Source organism: Lichenostomus cassidix, chromosome 4 (assembly GCF_008360975.1).
Source record: "Lichenostomus cassidix isolate B80296 chromosome 4, HeHo_3.0, whole genome shotgun sequence".
Taxonomy (NCBI): Eukaryota; Metazoa; Chordata; class Aves; order Passeriformes; family Meliphagidae; genus Lichenostomus; species Lichenostomus cassidix.
The window spans coordinates 56582651-56606435 of NC_139484.1; the positions used below are offsets into that span (position 1 = coordinate 56582651).

General features: G+C 36.6%; 2 protein-coding genes across 13 annotated transcripts in view; both read left to right on the forward strand.

The window, feature by feature from the left end:
• The window catches only part of PROM1 (prominin 1), a 58592-nt gene extending 40332 nt beyond the window's left edge, over nucleotides 1-18260 (forward strand). For 5 of the 12 annotated variants that reach the window (XM_085059294.1, XM_085059299.1, XM_085059297.1 and 2 more), the window contains 17 exons: nucleotides 765-924; nucleotides 2907-3059; nucleotides 3871-3994; nucleotides 4412-4515; nucleotides 4949-5033; nucleotides 6290-6436; nucleotides 6703-6774; nucleotides 8461-8553; nucleotides 9282-9299; nucleotides 9637-9690; nucleotides 11111-11191; nucleotides 11280-11348; nucleotides 11926-12018; nucleotides 13188-13303; nucleotides 14394-14462; nucleotides 16546-16586; nucleotides 16814-18260. In XM_085059294.1, coding sequence (XP_084915420.1) covers nucleotides 765-924; nucleotides 2907-3059; nucleotides 3871-3994; nucleotides 4412-4515; nucleotides 4949-5033; nucleotides 6290-6436; nucleotides 6703-6774; nucleotides 8461-8553; nucleotides 9282-9299; nucleotides 9637-9690; nucleotides 11111-11191; nucleotides 11280-11348; nucleotides 11926-12018; nucleotides 13188-13303; nucleotides 14394-14462; nucleotides 16546-16564 — 1457 coding nt within the window. In that variant the 3' untranslated portion in view covers nucleotides 16565-16586; nucleotides 16814-18260. The other 7 variants (XM_085059298.1, XM_085059300.1, XM_085059303.1 and 4 more) reach the window with 5 other exon arrangements.
• Nucleotides 18261-18390: 130 nt separating this feature from the next.
• Nucleotides 18391-22572, forward strand: FGFBP2 (fibroblast growth factor binding protein 2). The gene is made up of 2 exons (XM_085059306.1): nucleotides 18391-21336; nucleotides 22174-22572. Exon 1 carries the CDS (start codon nucleotides 20736-20738, stop codon nucleotides 21321-21323), a length of 588 nt encoding a protein of 195 aa, XP_084915432.1. The 5' UTR covers nucleotides 18391-20735; the 3' UTR covers nucleotides 21324-21336; nucleotides 22174-22572.
• Nucleotides 22573-23785: the final 1213 nt, after the last annotated feature.

Here is a 23785-nt window from a genome sequence, read left to right on the forward strand (position 1 = left end):
AAGTGTTGCCTACTACCAAATTACAACATGTAGTTACATACCCTACTCTTTCAAGTATGTTTCCAGTTGAAAGAAGGGAAGAGTATAGAGAAACTGCATTTTACACGTAGACCATATGTATAATAAGTGAATTAATCATGGCTTTGTGTATCTAAGTAGTGTCTGTCTAACCTGTAAGTGGAGGGTATCATGTTTGATCATAATCTGAGGGGAAAATGGCTTAATGGATTGTTACCTCAGGAGTGTTGCTAACTAATTGGAATGAGTTCATTTAGGTAATCTCTTTTAATAAGGTAGAAAATAACTAGTATAGATTCTCAATATAGGCAGTCTAATTTCTCTCACAGTGTTGTATTCCCAAGGCATGGAGTTTAAGTAGATTTTGTTATTCTCCTTTGTAAATGTAGTGGCTAATTGTCTTGCTCAGTGTTGCCATTTGCAATATTGCATGAAAAGCAAGATTTAAGTTGGCTAGATAAAAAGTGACACATTCATTATAGTGAGAGGAAAGAGGAAGAGCTCTGGCTCAACGTCTACATCTTTCATCATTAAACTGAATGCTAAAAACAAAGTGTGCATTTTGAAATGCCATTGTGCTACTTGGAAGCTTGATGCTTTTGTTGCCTGCTTTTGTCTTCCTCACACTTGTCTTCATGGCTTGCTTGTTCCATGTGGCAAATGGCTTTATAGCATTTTATAATGCATACATGAGATGTAAGTTTCCTCTGTGGATTTGTAACAGTGAAATACGTTTGTTCTTTTAGATATCAAAGGCGTATTGGAATCCATTGGTTCAAATATTACTACTTTCACAAAAGCGCTCCCTGTTCAGAAGATTTTAGCAGATTTGATGGTGTACCTTACGCAGAGTGAGGCATATGTTCAAGATTATTTTCCTCTAGTGGAGCAGTATGATTTCTACAGGTATGTACAAGAAATAAGGCTGTACTGAAGGATCTATCTGTTGGTAATATTTTGAAATATTTTAGTGTTCTGTAAAGGCAAGTAAACTATTAATGATGAACACAGTGAAAGAAAATGCTACCAAGTGGCTGTTTGGTACTGGCATTTTGGCAGAAGCCAAAAACGCAGCTAATCAATAACTGGGTGCCGTTTCACCACAGAGCAAGAGGTGGTTTCTACTCTGTAGACCTTCAGATCTTTTTCAGAAAGGAAGGATAGATACAGGTCGATGTCAAAGATGTAACACAAAAAGGAACTGATTGTTTCATAATGCCAGGGTGACCTTTATCTAGGCCTTGTTTTCATTGAGTTGCTGGTAAATCGTGCTGGTAAATTGGCTTCAAAGAGACCTTGAAGCCAATCCCTTGTTACTGCACCTTTTGTGCTGCTGAGGAGGAGCAGCAGGGAATCTGCTTCACACCTTGTAACTCTTTGTGCACCCATGCTTGCTCCTACTTGTCCTTGTGGTTGATTGTACCTCGAGAAAAACATATTCCTTGAGACTTTTGTGTCTCTTATAGTTGAATAACCTCATATTTTGAAGTGTAAAGCTTTTCATTTCATACCATCTTATCTTTGTCCAGATTAGAGATTTCTGTCTTTAAGCTCATCAAACTCTCTCTGACATTTTGTTGGATACTTCAGTCGATTTTATAACTAATATTTGTCTCTGTGTTTGTGTCATAATCAGTTTCACTGCTGCAGAATGTGTGTTGCAGGCTTTAATGAAGTGATAAATAAAAGTGAACAGAAGACTGAACTTTTAGAGCCTTGCTTAGAAGGCTCTAAAAGTTAGAGCCTTTAGCCCATTTCTATCTGACAGTTCTTGTGGTGAGCCTTAATTTCACAAATTTATTGATATTTTCTTTGAAGATAATATTGCATTTAATCAAATAAATATATTATTTTATTCTGCAACAAGAGAACGTATCTCATCTACATGGCACTTAAATGCCTGTTTTTGTCAAACCTAACCTAACAGTACTTCAAGTACAAATGAAACCAATAAGCCTAGTTTCTATCTATTCCTTTCTTAATTACAGGTGCATTATTTGTTCTTAATAAATTTCCTTTTCAAAATATGCCTGTCAGCATTCATGTTTTTCTTTTTATTGGCTGTGCATGTTCATTACAATATTTCTTCTACAGATTTTTCTCTACAAAAGTACAGGGAGGAGAAAAGGGAACTTTAAAAATAAAAGCTGACAGAAGTGACGACAGAAGGAAAAAAGAAGTGCAGAGTGAATTGGGAGAGGATGAAAGATAGCTATGTAATGTGTGAATAAATGGATATGCTCCAACTACCTGTACAGATAGAACTGTTACGTGATGTAATTAAAAAATATGAAAGTTCTTTTCCTATCCAAGATTTTTCTCCTGATCAAGTTCCATTAGCTGTTCCATTCATTGAAAGAAGTACAGCACAGACACATGAAGCCTAGGTTTTTACAGCCTTAAATACAGTTACTTTCAATGACAAGCCTAACAGAGTGTGCAAAACGCTAGTAAGCCTCCCAGTAAGAGCAACTATGTACTTCATCAGCAATGGTCAGTCCACATTCCTAAATTTCTCCATTGATTCTTGAATAACTTTTGAACAGGTGTTTGAGCATCTGCTTCCTCTGAGTAATTGTTTGCTCCACGTGGAGCACCTTGATGCTTCAGCAGAGGCCACCTGCAGTAACTGAGCTTGGGAACATCTTGTTCCTCTGGTGTTTGTTCCCCAGTTCTTCAGTACCAGCTGACTGAAATCCATCAGTGACTGTGTGCTGGGCCAAAATGCATGCTAATGTAGCAAATATTTTTATCTTTGCTGACACTGCTTGCTCAAACAGAACCACGAGTGAGCCATTTGGGAATATAATATTGCATGATGTCTCCTGAAGGTCTCCAGCGTGTTCTTGGTGTGAAAATAACAAAGAACTTTATCCTTTATTCCCTAGGTGGCTGGGTTGTCTCATTCTGTGCTGCATGTTGGTCCTGATTCTGGTCTTTTACTATCTTGGTTTGCTATGTGGCACCTGTGGTTATGACAAACATGCTTCTCCAACAACCAGAGGCTGTATCTCCAACACTGGAGGGAACTTTCTTATGGCGTAAGTTTCACTTACGAGTGAAAAAGTAAATAAAGGTACCTGTAGAAGGTTGGTTTGGTTGAATTTTTAAAGGACATAGATGTGAAAAGAATTTGGTTTGTTGCCTATGTATATCTACTGAGAAAAGAATAGAAGTAAATATTGATTTCACATACTTACACTGAGGGACTTGCAGATTTGGGGTTGTTCTTTCACTGAGGATCACAGCTGAAAGATAAAACCTCTGCATCTACCATTACAAGGCAAGTACTGGCAAATAATGTGAGCAAAAATTCATAGCTTTTTAGTAGACTTGAACATTTGCTCGAAATTTTAAAAAAGCCATGCAAGAAGACGAGAAGCACTTGACCTTCTGAGAGTGTTTCTGGAGTTTGGAGTTGAAAAGTGCATAGTAGTAGTTTAATGTAGTTTCTGCTGGGTACAGAAGATTATATGTGAAACCTGTCTAAAACTTTTTTGAAAGCACAAGGCTAGAGAGTTGAATTTAAAAAAGAAAATTGTGTGGTTTTTGGCCCTTAAAGGTAATTCTTAAAACAGTTTGCACGCTCAATGCAAATGCAAGCTTTTAAATGCATTTTAGCTAAATATTTTAGAGGGCTGAAACATTTAAGATGATTCAGAGGGCAAGAATATATTTGGAAAACAGAAGTATTTCAACCATCTATCATTTTTCATATCTGCTATAGCTGCTAACTGTTGGCTTCACTAATGCCCCAAGTATGTGTGTATGTATGTAAATATATATATATATGTATACGTGTACACTATATTCCTGTAAAGAAAAAACTTATTCAACTTACTTCTTTTTCAGTGGTGTTGGATTCAGTTTTCTTTTCTCCTGGGTGCTGATGGTTGTAGTGGTGCTCACTTTTGTCACAGGTGGAAATGTAGAAAAATTGGTCTGTGAGCCCTTTGAAGATAAAAATTTATTCAAGGTGAGGTTATTCATGTTGTTAAACAATTAACAGAATCCCCATGAGTCCCAATGGTCTTGTCAGTTCTGTATGGTATATCATTTTTATTGGACACTTCAAGTGAGTTCGGATCTGGTTTTATTTTCTGCTTACAAACCAAATAGAGACATTCATCCTTTCTTGGTTTAATTTGCTTTGCAGTGTTAATACTGCGCGCCTGTCTTCCTTTGGAGACAGATTTTTCTGATTCAGTGTTCCTTGGTGATGGGGAGCTTTAATATCCACTTTCTGCACCAGAGAGTTTGAATTTGCTGTTTTGCTTGTATTTTCATTAGTGTGTGATAAGCATAGATGTGATTATGTGTCAAAAGACCATATATGAATAAATACATAAAGAAACTTGGAATTATAGTAACATTACTGATTTTTGTTTTCTAGATTTTGGATACACCTTACTTACTAAATCAGCACTGGAAAAACTATCTTGCTGGCATCATCTTTAAAAATCCAAATGTTAACTTGACTTTTGAAAAGGTGTACAGGTATTAGAGTTATGATTAAGATTTAATTCAGTTTGTATTTAATTCCTTTTTATTTTGTTCAGTTTATACATACTGGTTTTGTGGTGTCTTCTATGCTTCATATTTCAGACACATCCAAAAATTGCGCATTTTCCAGAAGACATTCTGAATTTCTAGTGATTCAGAAGCAAAAGTAGTTTTTTCCTATATATGAGTTATTAGGGATAGCCAGCATAATACTGTATGACAATACTAGTCAAGCTATTTGATAAAATACTTAGCATCTTTCAGAAACTGTTAACCACTTCTCTTACAGACTGGGCTTTAAAAAATATATTCAGTATTTTTTTCAAAAGTACTTATTTTCTTTGAAGAAGAAAACATTTTTAATCATGCTCTTAATACTTGGTCCTCAAGGTGGTTTTTAGGCTGATCTGTGTTTGTATTTTTTCAGTGATTGCAAGGAAAACAAGGGAATTTATACTTCCCTACACCTAGAATACCTGTTCAACATCAATGAGCTTTTGAATATTAGTATGGTAAGTAAAGAAACTGTGAGTGAGTGCATGATTGTTTCTGAAGGATGTTGGCTCTTAAAAAACCATATAGCATATCTGGGTTTTAGTTGGGATTTTCTTTTTTATAGACAAAACATCCTGCAGGGAGGCAAGAGCTGTCCAAGCTAATGTGAAAGAAAGAATTCTATTTACAAATAAGATTTTTTTTTTACCAGTCTCAATGAGCCATGGAAGATTTTCTGACATGCTTTTTTTTATGCACTGATAATTATGGGTTTTTTTAACTTTGAAACTTGAATGGAAGGTTGAAGTTTAACATCTTCCAAAGGCTGCTGACGGTGTTCAATGACAGCCTTCTTTTTATATAAATGCCTGTCTTGGTGTGTTCTCCTCTGATTCCAGTCAGATTCATGTTGATCCAGCATGATTTACCTTGGTTCTGAGAATGGTTCTGGGTTTGGTTTGAAGTAGTTGGGATAAAACTGTCTTTTCAGTTAAGCTGCAGTGATACATGACTGCACTGCCATTACAGGTCTGCGCTAATTTTGGGGTTGCCTGTAATACCTGTCTTCATTACAGCAACCCCTTGGGGATAAGTTCCCTTCTGCCAGGCACTGTACCCACTTAATACATACAGTCTCTGCCCCAGATAATATACAATGAAAATTACCAAGGTAGATTCACTAAGAGGGAAAATTAGTTTGATTTTCCACCATGGACTAATGCAGGAGGCTGTGAAGGAAGCCAGATTTTCAGATTCCTCAACTACAGCTCTGCAGGTAACGTAGTTTGGGTGCAGTGCAGGAAGAGTTCAGGTGAAAATAACCAAGTCATCTTCAGTCACCAATAATGGTATTTAGGGGAGTCTTGTCCTGTCCTGTGGCAAAGAGTCCTGGCCACAACTGAGATACTGACTTTTCAAGGTTTCCTTTCTTAGGACCAGGGGTAGAACTTAACATCCTTAAGGATAACATTTCCTGGAGGGATATGGGTTAAAATAGAATAGAAGGCAAGTAGTCCATTGGTATAAAAGAGACAAAGGCAGGTTAGAACATGGCATGGCTAGATACTGTGGGTACTGCAGGGAAGGGAAGAACATTACCACCAGCATTGCCTGCTAGATTCTGTTAACTGAATTAAACTGATGTGAGCAAAAATCAATGTGTGCCTCTTCCTGGAAATGAGGAGTCAGCAAAAGCATGGTGCTTTGGGCAGGGGCTATAGCAGAATATGTGCTGGCTGCAAACTGCTTTTGTGCTCTCTTTTGTGTCTCTCAGTATACAGATGATGTAGCACTTAAAATTGAGCATATTCAGATAGACCTCAGCAAAATCATTCTGCTGGATGAAATTGGGAAGGAGAATCTTCTGAATTTCAGCGCATCAGGAATAGATGGGATAGACTTTTCAGCATATTTGACAGAGGTGAGACTGTAGTCAACTACAGACATGTCTGGGATGAAGTGTAAAATAAAGTGTTTCTTTAACAATGGGCAAACCAGAAAAATCTGCTTTTGTGTGAAACACCATGTTTTGGAGGATCATAACAGTAGGGAAAAAACCTTCAGAAGTTAAGGTCAGTAAATACTAAAAATAATAAAGAGTAGACAGAGTAGGTTGTGTAGTTAAGTGCAAACTGTCTCTAAATGTAATAACAACATACTCCTTTTCTTACTGCTCACATCTTTCAGATCAATAAAAGTGTTACCAAAGTTGATCTTCTCTCATTTGCTAATGATTTAGAAGCAAGAGCAGACCAGCTGGTAAGTTCAATTCAGTAATACAATAATACATAACACATATAATTTTTATACCATATAAGTATAAATATATGGCAAAATTGATTTCATATGGCAGAATTTTTGTACTTCAGATATTTACATTCATGGTGCACTCACATGTAAGGAAAAACACTGAGGAGCAATGTTGCATATAACCTGTATTTTAAGGGTTGCTAATTACTGATTTTTGTATACTCTTGTACATTTTCTGCTTTGAAAGTGTATTTTCTTAAATTGCACCATTTGCTTGGGAAATGAGCAGAATGCTCCATTTGAGTATTTCCTATTATGGTGTTTACATTTTAAGGTCCCAGATGAAAGAAAAATCGGTGGAAAATTATGGAAAAGATTATTTGAATGATTTTTTTTCAGTTAGAAGATGCTTAAGGAAGCATCAAAATTGAGAATAGATCAGACAGAATAATTGTCTTGTGTGTTCACTGTTTGTTCACTGTTACAGTGTGTGGTTTTTTTTCTTTCTTGTGATGCTAGTTAGTGTTATCTATGAAATGGCTAAAAAAAGAGGCCCAAACCCCAATAAGATAAGGTATTACAAAAGTTAGATTGTTGAAAAAATGGTACTGGCTTCCAAGGATATTTTATAATCTCACTTTGTTGTTAGTGATAGCTCTTAGAACCATCAATTAAAAAATAAACTAAAAACATTTGGAATTAATTAATTTTGGGTATCTAGTTTCCATCTTTTGGCACCTTGCACAATATTGAACATAGGTTTTTACATGGAAAGAGCAAATAATAAATAATAAATTTGCATCAAACCAAGGTGTCAGGGTATGGAGGAGAGAGCAATAGTACCAATATGTGTTGTTAGGTAAATTAATTCACCTTGTCAGTGCAGGAGATGAAGCATCCTGAAACTGCTCAGTGACCCAGCTGAGTGCTTTCATGAACACTTCACAGGAAGCAAACACATCTCTGAGTGCTGAGGTCTGCCATTATTACACATCCAAAATGGAGTTAGCAGAGTGTATGCAGAGAGCCATGTGGTTTTGCTACCAAAAGGAAATGTAAAATAAATTTATATCTGAGAGTATAACCAAATTTTATAGGATTTTGCAATGGGCATGAGCTCCAGACAGGCATTTGGACTTGAAAATCAGAGCAGAAACTCGTGTCTTCTGACTGAAAGGTGGGAACCACAAAAATAGAATATACCTTTCACAGGCACCTTTCCAAGTGAAATTACTTAAAATTCTGTGCCACTCAGAAAGCAGAGGATGCCTCAGGGTGATGTCCACATTGGCAAAACAAAAGCAAGTATCCATGACTGGGAGATGCTTGTCCCAGCTGGGGTGCAGTGCTGCAGGGTTCTTGCAGTGAAGTTTGGCTTGTGGCAAGTGTGAGGGGGATGTGCTCACTCTTCTGTGTTTAAAATAACTTAGTGCACCATGTGAAAATGCTCTTCAGTTAAATCTGTCCTGATAATGCTATAACCAGAAAAGCAAGGTGATATATCTAGTTTAGTTGCTGAGGTTTGAATTACTAATACAGTGCTTCTTTCCCCTCCTCATGTTGAGGAATTCAGTTTGCCATATTCCATTTTTAGCATGAGCTGTTCTGGAGTGGATGTGTAACTTTCATTGTTTTTTGCTTTATTGGAAAGCTTTGAGGTTACTGAACAATACTGCATAATTGCATTTTTTGCAGCCAAAAGGAGCACTGGAAAATGCCTTAAAAGGACACGCAAACAACATTCGAATGATTCATAACCAGCAAGTCGTTCCACTGGAGCAAGCTATGGTAAAACATTAAAGCAATACTGAAATGTACTTGTAGAAAATATGAATCTCTAAATCTCTTAAAGGGGTTAGAAAGCTGGACTTCTGTTAGCACAGATCATGTCAATGAAGAGTAATCTGGCTAAAGTATGTGTTTAAGAAATAGTTTTCCTACTTTAATACTACTGTTTTATAATGCTGTCTAAAATAATGGTCTTTTTCTTCCCCATTTTTTTCTACAGCTATTTGTGATTATATATGAATAGAAGAAGCAGCAGGGGAGAACTTCACAAAACTCTAACCCTAAAACCCCTTAAATCACTCATTTTGTTTTTTGCTTGTGGTTTGTCTCCAGTAATAAAAGCCATTATCACTTTGACATTTTCTTTCTTGGAGTGAGCAGTCACCTAACAGTATTGGAATTGGAAACTCTGAGAGTAATATTTAGAGCCAAAGTCTTTTTTATTGATGCTATGAGGGATGAGAAAGGGCTTCTGCCTGATTTTGCCGGACATGGACTTGTATAGTATCCAGCTGTGAATCTCCTGCGTGTTAGGTGTTGCTTTTTCCTCTGCATAACATGAAGAATTTTAGTTTATCCTCCCATCTGATACAGTATTTCTGCCCCTATAAAGTCCACTTATAGAAAAGTATTACGTCTTCTGGTCCACTCTGATTCTATACTGTTCTTTCCTAATTAACTCCTAATTATTCTCATCTCTTTTTTCTTTTACAAAACTGACTGTCAAGAAATATGTTAAAGCTAGGGTAAGTGCTTTTTCCCTTCAGAAATTGCACAGTACAGAATTTTCTGAACACTTGGGTCTGATTTTAACTGTTCTGTCTGCCCTCCAAATAAATCTTACTCAGTTCATTGCTTCTAACTTTAGTTAAATCAGTGCTCTTGGTGAAGTACTGATTCGATGATTAAACCCACAATGTATTGATTTTAATGCAGTTGTTGCTACTGTTGTATAATATGTGGTATGTAGTATTAATAACAAAATAATCTGTGGAAGATCAAAGCATGAATGTAAGTTTAAAACAGGTGGGCTCTTACCTGTGGGAATGACTTCAAGCTTTTTTTCTCCCTTCTTTCCAATAGAGCACTTTAAATCAGAGCATTAGGCTGCTGAAGAGGACATCATCTGAACTGATGGTAAGCTTTTCTTTCTGCCAACAGGAGCATTTTTGTGTTTTAAATCCTTCTGCCAAATGTGCAGGGCATATATTTTCAGTACTGTTTACTAGCTCTTCTGTTATTGCAAGAGATTGCACTGCATTGAGGTAGTAACAAGGATTTAGATCTCTCTTCTGCAAAAAGAGAAAAAAAATGTTCGGGATGTTTTTGGGAGTACGAATTTTAAACTGAATTGTCAGATGATAAAATAGGCTTCAGTATCATTCTGTTATAGTGTGTTAGTCATTTTCTTCAAAATGTAGGGGTTTTCTTATAGAATCATTGAATACAAAACCTGGGGGGAACAACAATGAAACTCAATGTGAAAATGTTACTGACACAAGAGAGCTTTGTGATTCCCATCCTTAACCACCTCTTGTTCTATGCCCAGCTCCCACTGGGATCTCTTTCTTCAAGTCGTACTCATTACCTTCCTGGTTCTGCACCATCAGTCTTGCTCTGGGATGCTGCATCTGTACAGAGGCTTTCTCAGGGCAGCCCATGTGTCCCCTCTAGGTAGTGCCTGCACCACAGTCAGACCAGCTGGCTTCACTCTGCCACAGAGTGAGCAACAGGATGGTTCCTTTCCTGGAAGCAGAGCTTTCTGTTGCCAGCAGCCTGCCTTGGCTCTGGTAGCAAGAATCCAGCCACACTAGTGGCACAGTCATAGTTAAACAACTTTATGGACCATACCTACCTTAAGGCTTCCCATTGCAGTTTTCACCCATCCACTGCAGCAGAGCAGCTAGATATCTGTTAGAATCTGTGATTTGAAACTGGGTCAGGAGGGAAGAAGCCATGAAATAAGGTTGATAAGAAAGGGATGATGTTTGACTCTGAAGTATATTTAAGAAACATCTTTACATTTTCAGGTTCTGTGTACACTATCCTTTGTGTGTGTTCTATGAGAGACTTTATGGGGTTGTACATACATTGGAAAAGCATCTCAGTCCTTCAGGATATTGATTAGGGGCATATTCTTTCTGTACAGAATCCTACTTTAGTCATCAAGAGTTGTTGTGATAGTATATGGCCCACTGCTTTTTTCCTGTGCACTGTGTGTGTCTGTAGTGTATATATAGACATTGATTTGAGTATTTCTACACTTAAGGGAGTGGGAGATTAAACTGATCTTGGTATATAAATTAGTTATGTAGGTTCCAGGAAAAGATACCAGGTTGTAACCACTGATACATCCTTTTTCAGAATGAGAGAATATTGAGATGATCACGAATCATTACGCAGGCTCTTGTTCTGCCTGGAATTACATTTTTGTCAGGTTTTGACAAGACAGTGACACTGGTTTATCAAGAGAATAGGTTCCTGGCAGTTGCTGTAGAGCCACTGCAACAGCCATAAGGGGATTTGTTTATATTAAATACCATCTTTTCCTCTCCAGGTTAAGGTGAAAAATGTCGTTGGTGCTGTTAATGCTGCCCAGAATCTCATAAATAACAATGCTTCTCAAGTTATTGTCCAGGTAAGCTCTATTTGATCAAAATACATTAATGTATGATGTCATGGAGATAGAGGTTAACTTGCTTTTGTTCTCTTTTGTCTGATTCTAGGAGACAAAAAAGTATATGGATACCATAGTTGGCTACTTTGAGCAATACACTGAGTGGGTCAAGGAGTCGGTAAGGTGCATTTACTTCATTAAGAGAAACTACATTTAAAACAAATAAGAAAGCCAAACAGTTGTAGTAGTAGTAGTAGCAGCAATAGTAGTAGTAGTAATAATAATAATAATAATAATAATGATGTTACTTTGATAGTGTGTTTTGTAGTTTCAGGTTTTAATCCATTTATACTTCCTGTGAGTGGGAAAATCAGTCTTCTATAGTTTTGTTGGGTTTGCAGAATGGAAATGATGAGTTGTGTTGATTGGAATGCAGTGCAGATTTAACAGTATCATTTTCAGGGCTAGCCTGAAATCTACCATTTGTGCTAATACTGCACTGAACCCGACCCTGCATAGTTCAAAGTCACGTAATTAGCATCTAGTTTAATTTTACTCTCTTCAGCTGCCGCCTTTGAAAAAGTAAGCTGATGTTTAAAAGACTTCAGTTGATAGCATATCCTACTGGTATTCATTTTGAATTTGGATAGGGTAAGAAAAAACAATTTAGTAATCTATTACTGTAAGCAAGTTTAGAGATTATTATTTTATTCTGTTAGATACTTCAAACTGTATTTTTTTAATCTTTCTTTTAGATTGCCATGGAAGTAGCAGCATGCAAGCCTATTGCCAATGTGATAGATACAGCAGTAGATATTTTTTTATGCAGCTACATAACTGATTCTGTGGTAAGAAATATTTTGTTTCTCAGATTTGGGGCATCAAGTGGAAAATTGTTTCAACATACATCTGCATTTAATTATTCTGGCTGGACTATTCTGAAGTGAGATAATAAAGTATCACATACAAAGTTATGCAAATAATATGTTCTGATCTGGATCAAGTCCAAAGATAAACCAGTGCTGGACTTTACAGGTTTTTGCTAAACTTCAGCTTCTGTTAGCAAGAGTTCTGTAAAATTAACTGGTTCTGAGCCACCTTGAAATGAAAAATGGAAAAAGCAGAAAGATCTGAAGTTTCATCTGTAACTGTTGCTAACTTACACGGTTGAGGTGTGGGCAGCCAGCAAGTGGAAAAGACCAAGGGAGAACTTTTTCAAGTATCTTTCCTGAACTCTAGAAAACCTGAATGAGGTTTTATCACTTGACTTGTAGCAGACAGATCTTGATTAATTTCTGTATGTTGGAGACTTTGAGCATGACTTGTTGCAGGATATAAGGGCTTTTTCATCTTGCCAAAAGAGCTTGGAAAGAGAACAGCATGTACTAAAGTAAGACACCATGTGCCTGGAAAGTACCTAAAACACTTCCTAGATATTACTTAGCTTTATGGCATTTTTAGCCAGATCCTAATGATACTACCAGTAATACATGTAATCAGTCAAAGTCAAAGCTCTCTAACCCTGATAAATGCTTAACCATGAAATGTTTAATCTTGATAATGCTTAACCATGAAAACCTCCTAACCTCTGTTGTACTCACTGATTAGCTCATACATTACATAGCTTCTGTTCTCCATTGTGGAGCCATTAACCATCTGGTGAGAGACACACCATGATTTTCCTGATGGTAGAACTTAGCTGAGTCACATGAAAGTCAAAATGCCTCCAGCCAATGCAAATCAAATTTGAAAAATCATCATTTTGACATCAGGTGATAACTCAGTTCAACTGTGTAATAATGAAATTAGTTACACAAACAGGGCTGCAGTTAGCAAGTTATAAAGTGCCTTGAGAAAGTGCTGGAAACTCATATTTTGATAAGAACTGCAAGAACTAATTTCTGCTATGTTCTTCTTGTAACAATGGTTAGAATATCAAGCAAGGGTTCAGTACCTTTCTGATTAGTTTTCTCTGTGACCCTTTTTTTCCTTGATTTTGCTTTTGCTTTTCTTTCAGAATACCTTCTGGTTTGGTTTGGGAGGCTCTTCAATGTTTCTAATTCCTGCCATAATTTTTGCTGTAAAACTCTCTAAATACTATCGTAGAATGGATACAGAGGATGTGTATGATGAGTAAGTATATATATTCCAAAATAAGCTAAATGGCAAATGGATTAAAATGTTTTTTCTAGTGTTTCACTTGAAGGCTCTATAATCCTTAAACCTGTGCTGCCAGATTAGAACTGCATGTTTGTGTGGAATGCTGCAGGTTTGGGTCAGTGCCTGCAAAGTGCTTCCTGCAGGTGGCCTTTGGCAGCCCTGGCTTGCCATGACTGCAGATAATGCTGGCTCTGGCTTTGAGAAACTTATGTCACAAGGAGGTGTTCAGAGCTTTGTGAGCAGCATTTATATTAAAAAGTTCCAAATGTGCAAGTTATTAGCTTTGCTAAGTAACCTTTCAAGGTGAGTTATGCCTGATTTGTAACCTCCTTGAATTAATTATTTGCTTCTTGCTGTTTTAGTTATTCCTAACCAGTCTTTCCTTTTTCAATTGCAGTTCCTCTGTCTCAGGGACTTGGCATTTTACTTTATGATAACTATTCTTACGTATTTTCCTATCAATTTTTTTTACTGTTTTCTTTTCTACTCTTTGTTTTGCTCATTGTTCAGTTAGCCTGTGCACTGCATTTCTCACATTTCACAGTGGTTGTTTTCCATTGCACATTCACAAATCAGCAGAGCAGAAACAGGCATGTACAGCTGAAATTACTCACTTATTAGTGAATAGTTAATTACTCCTCCTTTTCTGTGTTTTTTAGTGTTGAAAATATATCCATGAAAACGTAAGACATTTTTGCTGATATTTTTAAAAATTATTTTATTAATGTAGGAGGGTTTATATTTTTAATGTAACTTGTTACTTTAAAAGAGGTAACGTGTTCTGTTTCACCAGACTTGATATATTATATTAGAGTCTCCAACTCAACAAGAATAAAAAAATCATGAATTGATTTTTGGAGAATATAAAAATACTATAAAATGTAAAATTATAATTATACCATAACTCTTGAATGTTATAAAGGAAAAGTTATATTCTATTGTACAGACACAGTTTATCTTTGCATATGATGGCATCATCCATGTACATGTCTTAGAAGCCATACTGTACATAGTGCATCTCATAGTTAACATGGTCTTTCTTGGTGTATTTATTTTATTACAGTACAGAAAATGGTAATAATGGTTATCATAAAGAGCATTTATATGGTATACACAATCCTGTTTTTACAAGGTAAACCAAGTCTGAAACTGCATGCCTTCATGTGTTCTTACTCCAGCTTCCCTTTCAATCACCTGTTCAATTTTCTTCATTCTTTAAAGTGAATCTCTTAATTCTCTGTTTGGTTTTTTTTGCATGATTATTCACTATAGAAAATGCTGTATGATGCATATTTCTCAAATATTCCTTACATAACAGCAGATATAGTAGTAATTTCCTGCCACTTAACAGTTGCCTAAATTTGATCTTAAAATCCAGGTTATCAGGTATTTAGTTAGCACAGTGGGTGGTCCTAAACTGACAAATCTATTAAAATGCTCTGATAGTACATGAAAGTGATAGGATGAGATGCATTTGTAGTCTTGAGTAGTTTTATTTTCTAAGTAGTGAGACAAGAGCTCCTGTACAAAAGGCAAGTGATCCAGGTATACAGAAAGCATGAATATAGAAAACTGGTGGTTTTGCATAGGAAGGACTAGAATGTAGCATCACAAAACAAGATGCTCAAGTTACGTTTAAAAAAAGGAGGAAATTGGGTTTCTTTTGTGCTTCTACAGCTCTGTGCTGTAAAACATTAACTAGTTGTAAGACTCAGTTTCCAGAGGGATAATACAGGATGTCCCACAATCTCATTATTTGGGTTTGCAAAATTTGCAAGTTGCTTAAGGAAGGATTGAAGTTATGATTGAAATCTGTAGCTCACTGTGCCTTACCTTGCAACTTCATGACTGAATGTGTAGGTTGAGTATTTGCAGGGAAGGTACCATTATGCTTTAAATAACAGGAAAATACTGAGAGCTCAAAGTTTGGATCTTGACAGAGTTTATGGTTACATTTTGATGATGGTAGTTAATATTGTTATTTAGAACTGTATTTTACAATAATTATTTGCTGACCAAATCTTCATTCTGTATCTCCTTCTGAAGGAAATCTTTATATAACAATGTTTTTAGTGGTATTTAAGATCACAATTGCTGTGATCTGTTCTGCAACTTAAGGGTGCTTACTCCCAAATTAACTGACAAGGAGTTTAATTCCAAAATACTCTCCACTGACATACCAAAGGACTCTCAGTTTTAAGGACCTTAAGTATTTTATGTAAGAGAAAATGAATAGTTTCTCAGGCCTTAGAAGTCCTTTTCTGATCTTTGAATCTTTAATATGACTGTTAATACTCTTGAGGTTCATAGCATGTTTTATTGTGATATTTCAGTCATTTATAAATAGTTTAATTCAGTGTTGTTGAACAACCTAAGAATAACTAGCATAAAATAATCATTTACACAATGATCCACTAGTTCAATCCTGACTTACTTTTCCTAAATTCTAAGTTACTCAAAATGGGCTTCCATGATAAAATTTAAAGGTTCAGTTTGAAGCAGTGCAGTCTTCTGATGTGCTGAGATAATTTGAAAAATGGCTAACTATGGCATACATGCTTTGAATTTCTCCATATGGCATTCCCATATGAATAAAATCTTGATTTTAATTTTCATTTCATCATACTCTTTGCTTTTATGCTATCCTTGATTTTTCTCATTTCCTGAAAATTATTTTTGGAGATACTTTGTGAGATATCACTTTGAATAGATACACATTAATTTTGCAGGTTTAAAGAGTCCTGTAGGGTTGGGTTTGGGGTTTTTTAATCCTCCAAGTTCAGCAGAATAATTTTGCTGGAAAGAGGGGAAAATATTTTCATAACACTGAGGTATGTAAGTACAAGTGAGAGCCATATGAGGTATATGTGTCTCACACAGGTGTTTTAATATACATGTCAAAGATACAAGTAACCTCAAATGCAGCCTCCATTTTTGTGAGAGCAAAATGTGAGGCTGGATCAAATTCACAAAAGAGGAGTGTTGAATAGGCAATCCGAGTATTTATTTCTGTCATGAAACAAAGATAACCTGAAAGGTTGGTGGAGAAAACCATGAATCTATTTCCTCTTGTTTGAAACATGCTTGATAAATGAGTAAAAGATTGAGAATAGCTTATGCCAGCTGAGCTTATCTCACCTAAGTTAGACACAGTATTTCTGTTCCATTTGTGGGCAAAAGAAAATGATGGGTTTGTGTTTTTTTTCCTTGTGCAGCTCTGTGGAACAGTGGTAACACATACTGGAAATGTTAAGGGGTAAGTAATAAGCTTAACTCAATTCTAGGTCTATTACTACTTTACTATTTTTAGGAAGGCTGCTCTGATTTCTGCAATGTGAGTGGTGTAAGGTCTAAAAATAAAAAAAAATTATTCAGTGATATTGATGTTCGTATGAAAATCTATCCCTTCATTCTGTTTAAGTAACATTGAAATTCTGTCTTCTTGAAATTTTTTTCCTGAATTGTTTTTGTTATTATTTCCAGGCTATATAAATGAGGCTCAAGACTCTTCTATGGGAGTACATCGTTATTCTTCCAAGTGTATTGGCATTTCCATTCATCTGACAAATCCTGAGCCACTTGTTTTATGTCAGCTGTACTGTAAATCTCAAATGTACTATTGAATGTTATGCCATAAACTACTGTACAGAATATTCTGTGATCAGGGCACTGCCTCTCAAATACCACTGTTCAAGGCTTGAATTAAAATGTTTTTTTGGTTTTTTACTTTTTTACACTGGGCTTTCTATCTTACATCATAGTATATAAATTAATTAGATTAACAGCCTTTGCCTAGCAATTCTCTGACAATTGTGCAAGGTCTTATCTTAAATTGTTGATTTGTGTTAAATACAGTACATACACGTTTACATAAAAATACATTTTGTATACAGAGACTTTTGTATATACATTTTTCTTAAAACTTCTAAGTGTTTAGTTAAGATTTTAATATTGTATAATACTCTTCACAAATGAATTTACCAGCATGATCAGTGTTGCTATTTGGTGCTCTTGAATGACTACATTGGACTAAATTATAATTGTAATGGGATCCACAGTGTCTCTTTGTGTGTCTGAGAAGTTCAGTTGCAGTTTCGTTGTCTCCCTCTTTTTTTTTTTTAATTATTTAATATTTAGTGGGTTTTGCTGTATAAATCTGAAAGGGGCATTTTGGAGAAGTTTGTTTTTAAACTTTGGGTGGGAGGGTTGGGAGTGTGGGATGCATAATATAGTGAAAAAGCAAAGCTTTCTAGAGTTCAGTAGTACTCAAAAAGAGCATGAGGGATGTCCTGTGTTGGCGATCTTTAGAATGCTTTACATTCTCTGTCTTTCTTTTGTTCTTTCACTCCCACTTCTGTAATGTCCTTAATAGTATCACTGTGGCTCTATTGGAGGCAGTGATAGTATTTTTGCTAAATACTTTTAAACTGTGATTTACAATGTTGAAATTCAAATCTGTTTAGCAATTGGAGTTAACACTTGTACTGTTAGACTTATTTCCTTGAGCTTAGGCATATGGTTGAATTGCGGAATTAGTTAACAACAGAAGTTATCAACAAGGCCAAAACTATGTTACCAGTGTAAAACCTTCCAGCAGGTGAAGTAGTGAATATATTGATCTAAAATAGTATCTCTTTCTATTTCAGTATTGTTAACTTTGTTTCAAAATTCGTTGTCTTGAAGTAGGGATAATCCTGTAAATCATTAATACAATTTTAAAGAAATGCTGAAAAGTAATACCAGTCTTTAATCCAGAATAACCTTAAATTTTTAATTTTTATGTCATAAATGGAAACATTTCTAATTGACAGTATGTAGCATATGTGTATATGTAATGTTCAGAACTGCAGATTTTTAAAAGTTTCTATTTTTAATTTGAGAAAATGTTCCCAGTTCATTTAAATAAAAAAGAACTTGCTTAACTACCTTATGTTTGGTTCTCTCTTGTTTTGTTGCACAGACATCTCTCAGAGGAGTTGCTCAAAGTTAAAATCTTATGAGAGTGAATTTTTTTTACCCTGATTAAAAATTTTTGCTGTATTTGACTTTCACTTTTGGAGCAGGAAGGACTGAAAGAGCTTTGACTCAGGGTGAAGGAGCTTCCAGCTTCCACCAAGGATGTGAATTAGGCAAAGATGTAGGATTCAAGCTCATGAGTTGTGGAGGATATCCATTTGACCTGTTCCAGTAGCACTGACAGCAGAATTAAACATTTGCTAGTTCTTCAGCTCCCATAGTTCACTACTGGCATCCTACCTTACCTTGCTAAAGGACAGTTGGTTTCCACTGGTATGAGAGACAGCAAACTTTAATCTGGAGCACAGGCAGACGCAGGACTGAAATGTCAGATGGGAGTCAAACACTTGGTGGTAGCAAAGTAACTGTAATACAGAAATATATTTGAGTCCAAGCTTTGGTATTTCTCCTTATCCTTGTAGTTTATTTGTTTTCATTATTAGACTTGAAAAACTTTGAGAACAAGAGATCTGAAACTGGTATAAATTAAATTGTTCTGGACTTAGCAATTATTACACCTGGAGAGACAGATGTCTTTAGTTTCTAATCTAGGAACTCTCAGTGCTGTTGTGCATAACAGAGTGTAAACATTACATTTGTTTGTCAGAATGGGTATTTGTGTGCTTGCAGTAGGGATTTGAAATCCTTGAAATTACGTGTGAGGTGGGCAAGAAGATTCTTCCATCTGGCTGGATGAAGGGTGAGAAGACTTCCCAGAAAACAACAGAGGAAGTGAATTGTAAGTCTTAAGTAGGCTTATGCCATTGTTCTATCGTGGCTGAAGCCACACCACTGAAGAGACAGGAGGAACTAATGGCAAGAAACTAGAGATGAGGTTTGTGCTTAAAATGTTGTTAAAATAGCCTTAGAAAGGGGACGAAAACAAGGTTGTTCTCCATGTCAGATGATATTTAGTCCTGGGGAACTTGATGGCACATGGACTGGAAGAACAAGGTTCAGGATAACCCAGAATGGCTATTTAGGTGGCTCCATCTTCAAGCAGGCAGCTTCCAGGTTAGCTGGGCTGCCACAGCAGCGAGGGACTCTTGTCCCTCTTCTAGCAAAGAAGCTTTTGTTGTTGTTCTGCCTTGCTGACTGTGTTAAAGCAATGTTTTTGCCTTGGTATTTTCTTTAGCACTGCCTAGTGAGTGACTGAATTCACAAAATGCTATTCTGTCCCAGTATGTATGGCCAGTCTTACACCCAGGGGTTCTAGCACCCCACCGTTACTGAAGCATAGCTAAACAGTACAACAGCCCTTTCCAGGAGCTGATCAGGTCAGGCTGGCTGCAGCATATACTTTGGAAGAAGTGGGGGTCTTACTAAATAGGAAAGTATTGTGGCTTGCCACAGCACAGGAGGGATTTTTCCTTGTGACCTGAATGCCAAGGGAGTTACAGCGATTTTTCCTTATCTCTGTTTTTAGTTACTGTAACAGGATTCTGCACTAAAATATCTCTGTTCTCTTGCCTTTGTTTTATGGGATTTTTAGAGCTCACTTGTTATGAGGAGGAAAACATCTATATTAAAAAAAAAACAAAACAGGTGATAAAGCACCACTATCTGTCTGACAGGCTCTGTGGTCTGTTTCCTGCTGCTGAGACCTGTGATAAGTTAGTTCTGCTGTCTTGCTCTGTTGCCTGAAAGTAACTCATGGTGTGACAATGATGATAAGACTTCCAAATGTTTGGTGTATGTTTAGGCGTTGTAACACCTTATTTTGTTCAAGTTTTATTTCTTATCTTGCTTACATATTGGAAGTGTAAAAATCTTTCATGGCTCAAAGAATGTGGAGTTGATCCTTCTATGCATCCCCGCTGCTTGTCACGTGCTGAGAAAAATAAATGCTAGAGTTGTATCCTTATTGTGAAAATGCATAGAAAACCCATTCCACAAGTCAGCCTTTTTTTACCAGGACATTTATGATCATCCAGGTGCAGCTGCAGATACTGCTTTGGCACTTCTATATTTTTTAAATTTCATATGGTCTTACAAGCTCTAGCATGAAGATAGCTGTAAAGCAGCTGGAAAATGTAAAATACCTGTTAAAAATCAAATATGACATGTTCATCCTGGATAGGAATGTGCTTCTCAGTTATACAACTATAGTTCTGTATTTAACTGCATTTACAAGACTTGTCTTGTTACCTTCTTGGGAGTTCACACTCCCAAGGTTATTCGACACTCCCTCAGGCTATAAATTATGGGCATATGCCTACTGAAGTGTGATTTATTATTTTTATAAAAAAGCCCAACCCTTACACCCCCATGTTTTGCTGGAAAGAGGCTTCTTTGTGCACCAAGACTTTAAATTGTGAGCAGCCATTTACTTAGTTCTTTCACTTCTTTGGATTGTGTTGGTCAAGGATCTCGGTCAACTCTTCTCACCATGAAGAGTTTTGCTCTCCTTTTCCTTGTGGTCTGTGGCATGGGAGGATTGGGACAGAAGCTGAAGCCAAAGAAAAGAAGCAATGGTGAAGAAATCAAATTTCGGACTAAAACCAAAGATGTTTGCACTATGAGCTGGAGTGGGGATGACAAGGAGATGAGACTTAGAATTGAATGCAAAAGCCAAGGCATGTCCTACTGGTGTGAATTCACTGGCAAGCCATCTGTCTGTCGTGCTTTCAGAAATAATCCAAAGATTTACTGGAATCAGATCGCCATGGAACTCAGAAAGATCCCGCATGCTTGTGAATCCACAGAAGTGTTGAAGATCACCATGTGCCAAAGGGCTCACCCAGAGGCTCTCATGAAGCAAATAGCTGCTGGTGTGGAGCCTGAAGATCTAGCAGATGAGGAAGAATCAGTCCAGAAAGCTTTCATTCCTATGAGAGAAGCAGGGCAAAACTCTGACCTGACCCAACATGGTCAGAGATCTGAATATGAAACAGAAGCAATGAAACTGGCTCGGGAACATTGCTGGGAATCCCTGCATGGTGTCTGCTCCTACATCATTGGCATCTTCAGGGGTTAAGGATTTGCTTCAGGTAAACTAATCTGGAAGCACAGTAAAATATACCTAAGGGTAATTCTATTGTACTTTTATTTTGATTTTGGGGGTCTCTGAGGGATGTGGACTGGGAAGTTCTAAGCTTGCTTGCTAAAATCTAGCATTACAAAGCCCATTTTGTGGTTTTTGAGGGGCTGGGCAGCTTAAATTTCCATGATCTGTGTTGGTCCAGGACTCCCTTATAGCCTCCTGTGAGGTGTTCAGAATGTACTGAGATGTTTGCCCTATCTGTTAATCCTGTGGTATTTCAGTTCTATTTGAATTGGGCTAATTTTTCACCTTCTGTCACTTCTTCCCTCTTGTGCTGGCTTCTGGATTTACACCAGGGGATTAAGATAAATAACAAATGCATCAGATCCAGTAACAAATGCATCAGCTAGAGCAAACTGCATTCAGAAACGGAGAGAATAAAATTCATTCATCAAAACTGCTAGTAAATAACTATTGTAATTTTTAAAATTAGTTAGTAAACCACTTGCATGAAATGAGTAAACCCAGGTGGGCTGTCCTGGTTCATGTCTGTTACTGTAGGGACTATAGGGGATCACATGCAGGCACTTAAATCTGGTAAATCTCAGTTTTTCAGCCAGCATTTAAACATGCAAAGCCCTTTGTTGCAGAAATGACTAGTTTTATACCCACTTCTGTTCCAGCTCAGAGAGAAAGCCAGGAGCTGGTGAGTGAACCTGGCAAACTTTTGAAAGCAATGGGAGCATATATAGCATGAGCTGGCAAGTGTTTAGGCTGCTAATGATAATTTATGCCTAATACAGCAAAGTGACTAATTCTTTTTCCCTTTTTTTTTTGTTTGCAGAGCAAAGTTGTTACAGCTGAAGAAGTGTCCTTGCTGCAGTTTAGTAATTTAGACATAAGAATTTTGGTTTAAAAATGAGTAATTTCTATAAATCTTGCAGCTGTTTACTCTTTAAAGAAAAAAAATGAAACTTTTTAACAGCTCTGAAAAGTGCATGAAACTGGAGTGACTGTGCTTAAAGTGTTAGGATGAACTAACTGTCCCTGGGCTTGTTACACATCAAGGTATACTGCATTTATGTAACCAGGGATCTGCTTGACCTTGCATAGGTTTTTGTGTGTACTGACTTGCTTCAGTTTGTTAGAGTTGAAAGCTTTTAATGATGATACAATTAGTATAGACAAAATAAAAACTAGGTTTTTGAAAATGTACTTGGTGTGCTTTCTTGAAATTTTACCTGGTGCTATTTGTGTAAAGTCATGGTATTTTACACTTGTTTCTTAAAGAGATTGTCCATGGAATGTGTAAAAGAAGTTACAGGTCTGAGTCATTGCTTTCCCACTGTAAACAAGTTTTCATTAATATTTTCAATGTTAAGAGGCTTATATTACAATAATGAGTTTCAGCCAGCAGGAAAAAAAATTGTAGAAATAAGAGAGTAATGTAAGAATACATTTCTGAGCATAGCAGATCAGCAGTGCTTGTCAGTGATGCATCTGCAGAGTTCAGTGTTACCAGGACCTGTTAGTGGTAATATTAATGTTTGGTTTCAGTAGATACTTTGAAAAGTACTCACTTGGCAACTTGGGCACTTGCCTAAATCTCCTCAAAACACCAAACAAGACCTAATGGCCTGTTGTCACATTACAACACAATCATATGTAGATTATTATTTAACAATGATCCCTTTTGTTCTCAAGTGAGCTTTGCAGCTGGGATGTAACTGGAAAAACTTCATACTGTAGAATTTAATAGTGCTCTGTGTTTGCCATTGCAAAGTTTCTGCAAGGTATTGTTCACTGGAGTATTTCTCAAGCTTTACTCACAGATTGGTAATTCTCACTACACAATTACAGATCATAACTGTCCAATCATTAAACTTTGTGCCTTGTACCAAAAAACTTGAAATAATTTTCTTTCTCCAAATCTCCTGAAATATATGGAAAAGAACTGCAAGTCATGAACACAGGAGACTGGTGCAGAAGGTTGTGTGTACAAGGCAGAAATATTGTTTGAATGCTGATACATTTCCAAGCTGTAAAGCTTGGAAGCTGTATTTTTCTCTGCCATGAATCCAATGTGGTTAATTTTCTTTTGTGATTTCAATTACCATTGCCAGGCTCTTGTGCTCTGAGTAAAAAATGCAGTAGTACACCTGCTCACCTAATTCTGTCATAGAAATTAATATAATTGTCTGATTTGCAAATATGCACAATGCATCAAAGTGATACTAGGAAACTGTTTGCAGTGTTAAGGGGAGGTTGTGGGTTTTCTTGACGTGTGCTTCAAAATGTTTTAAAACTCCTGTTACTTATGATGCAAAATCCACTCTGCAGAGTGAATATTATGCAGTAATATCCACTAAAACAGTAACTATCTCAAAATGAGACAATTACTTGCATTGGAAAATGTCTGGGAGGATCGGTCACCCACCATACTCCTAGCAGGAGAA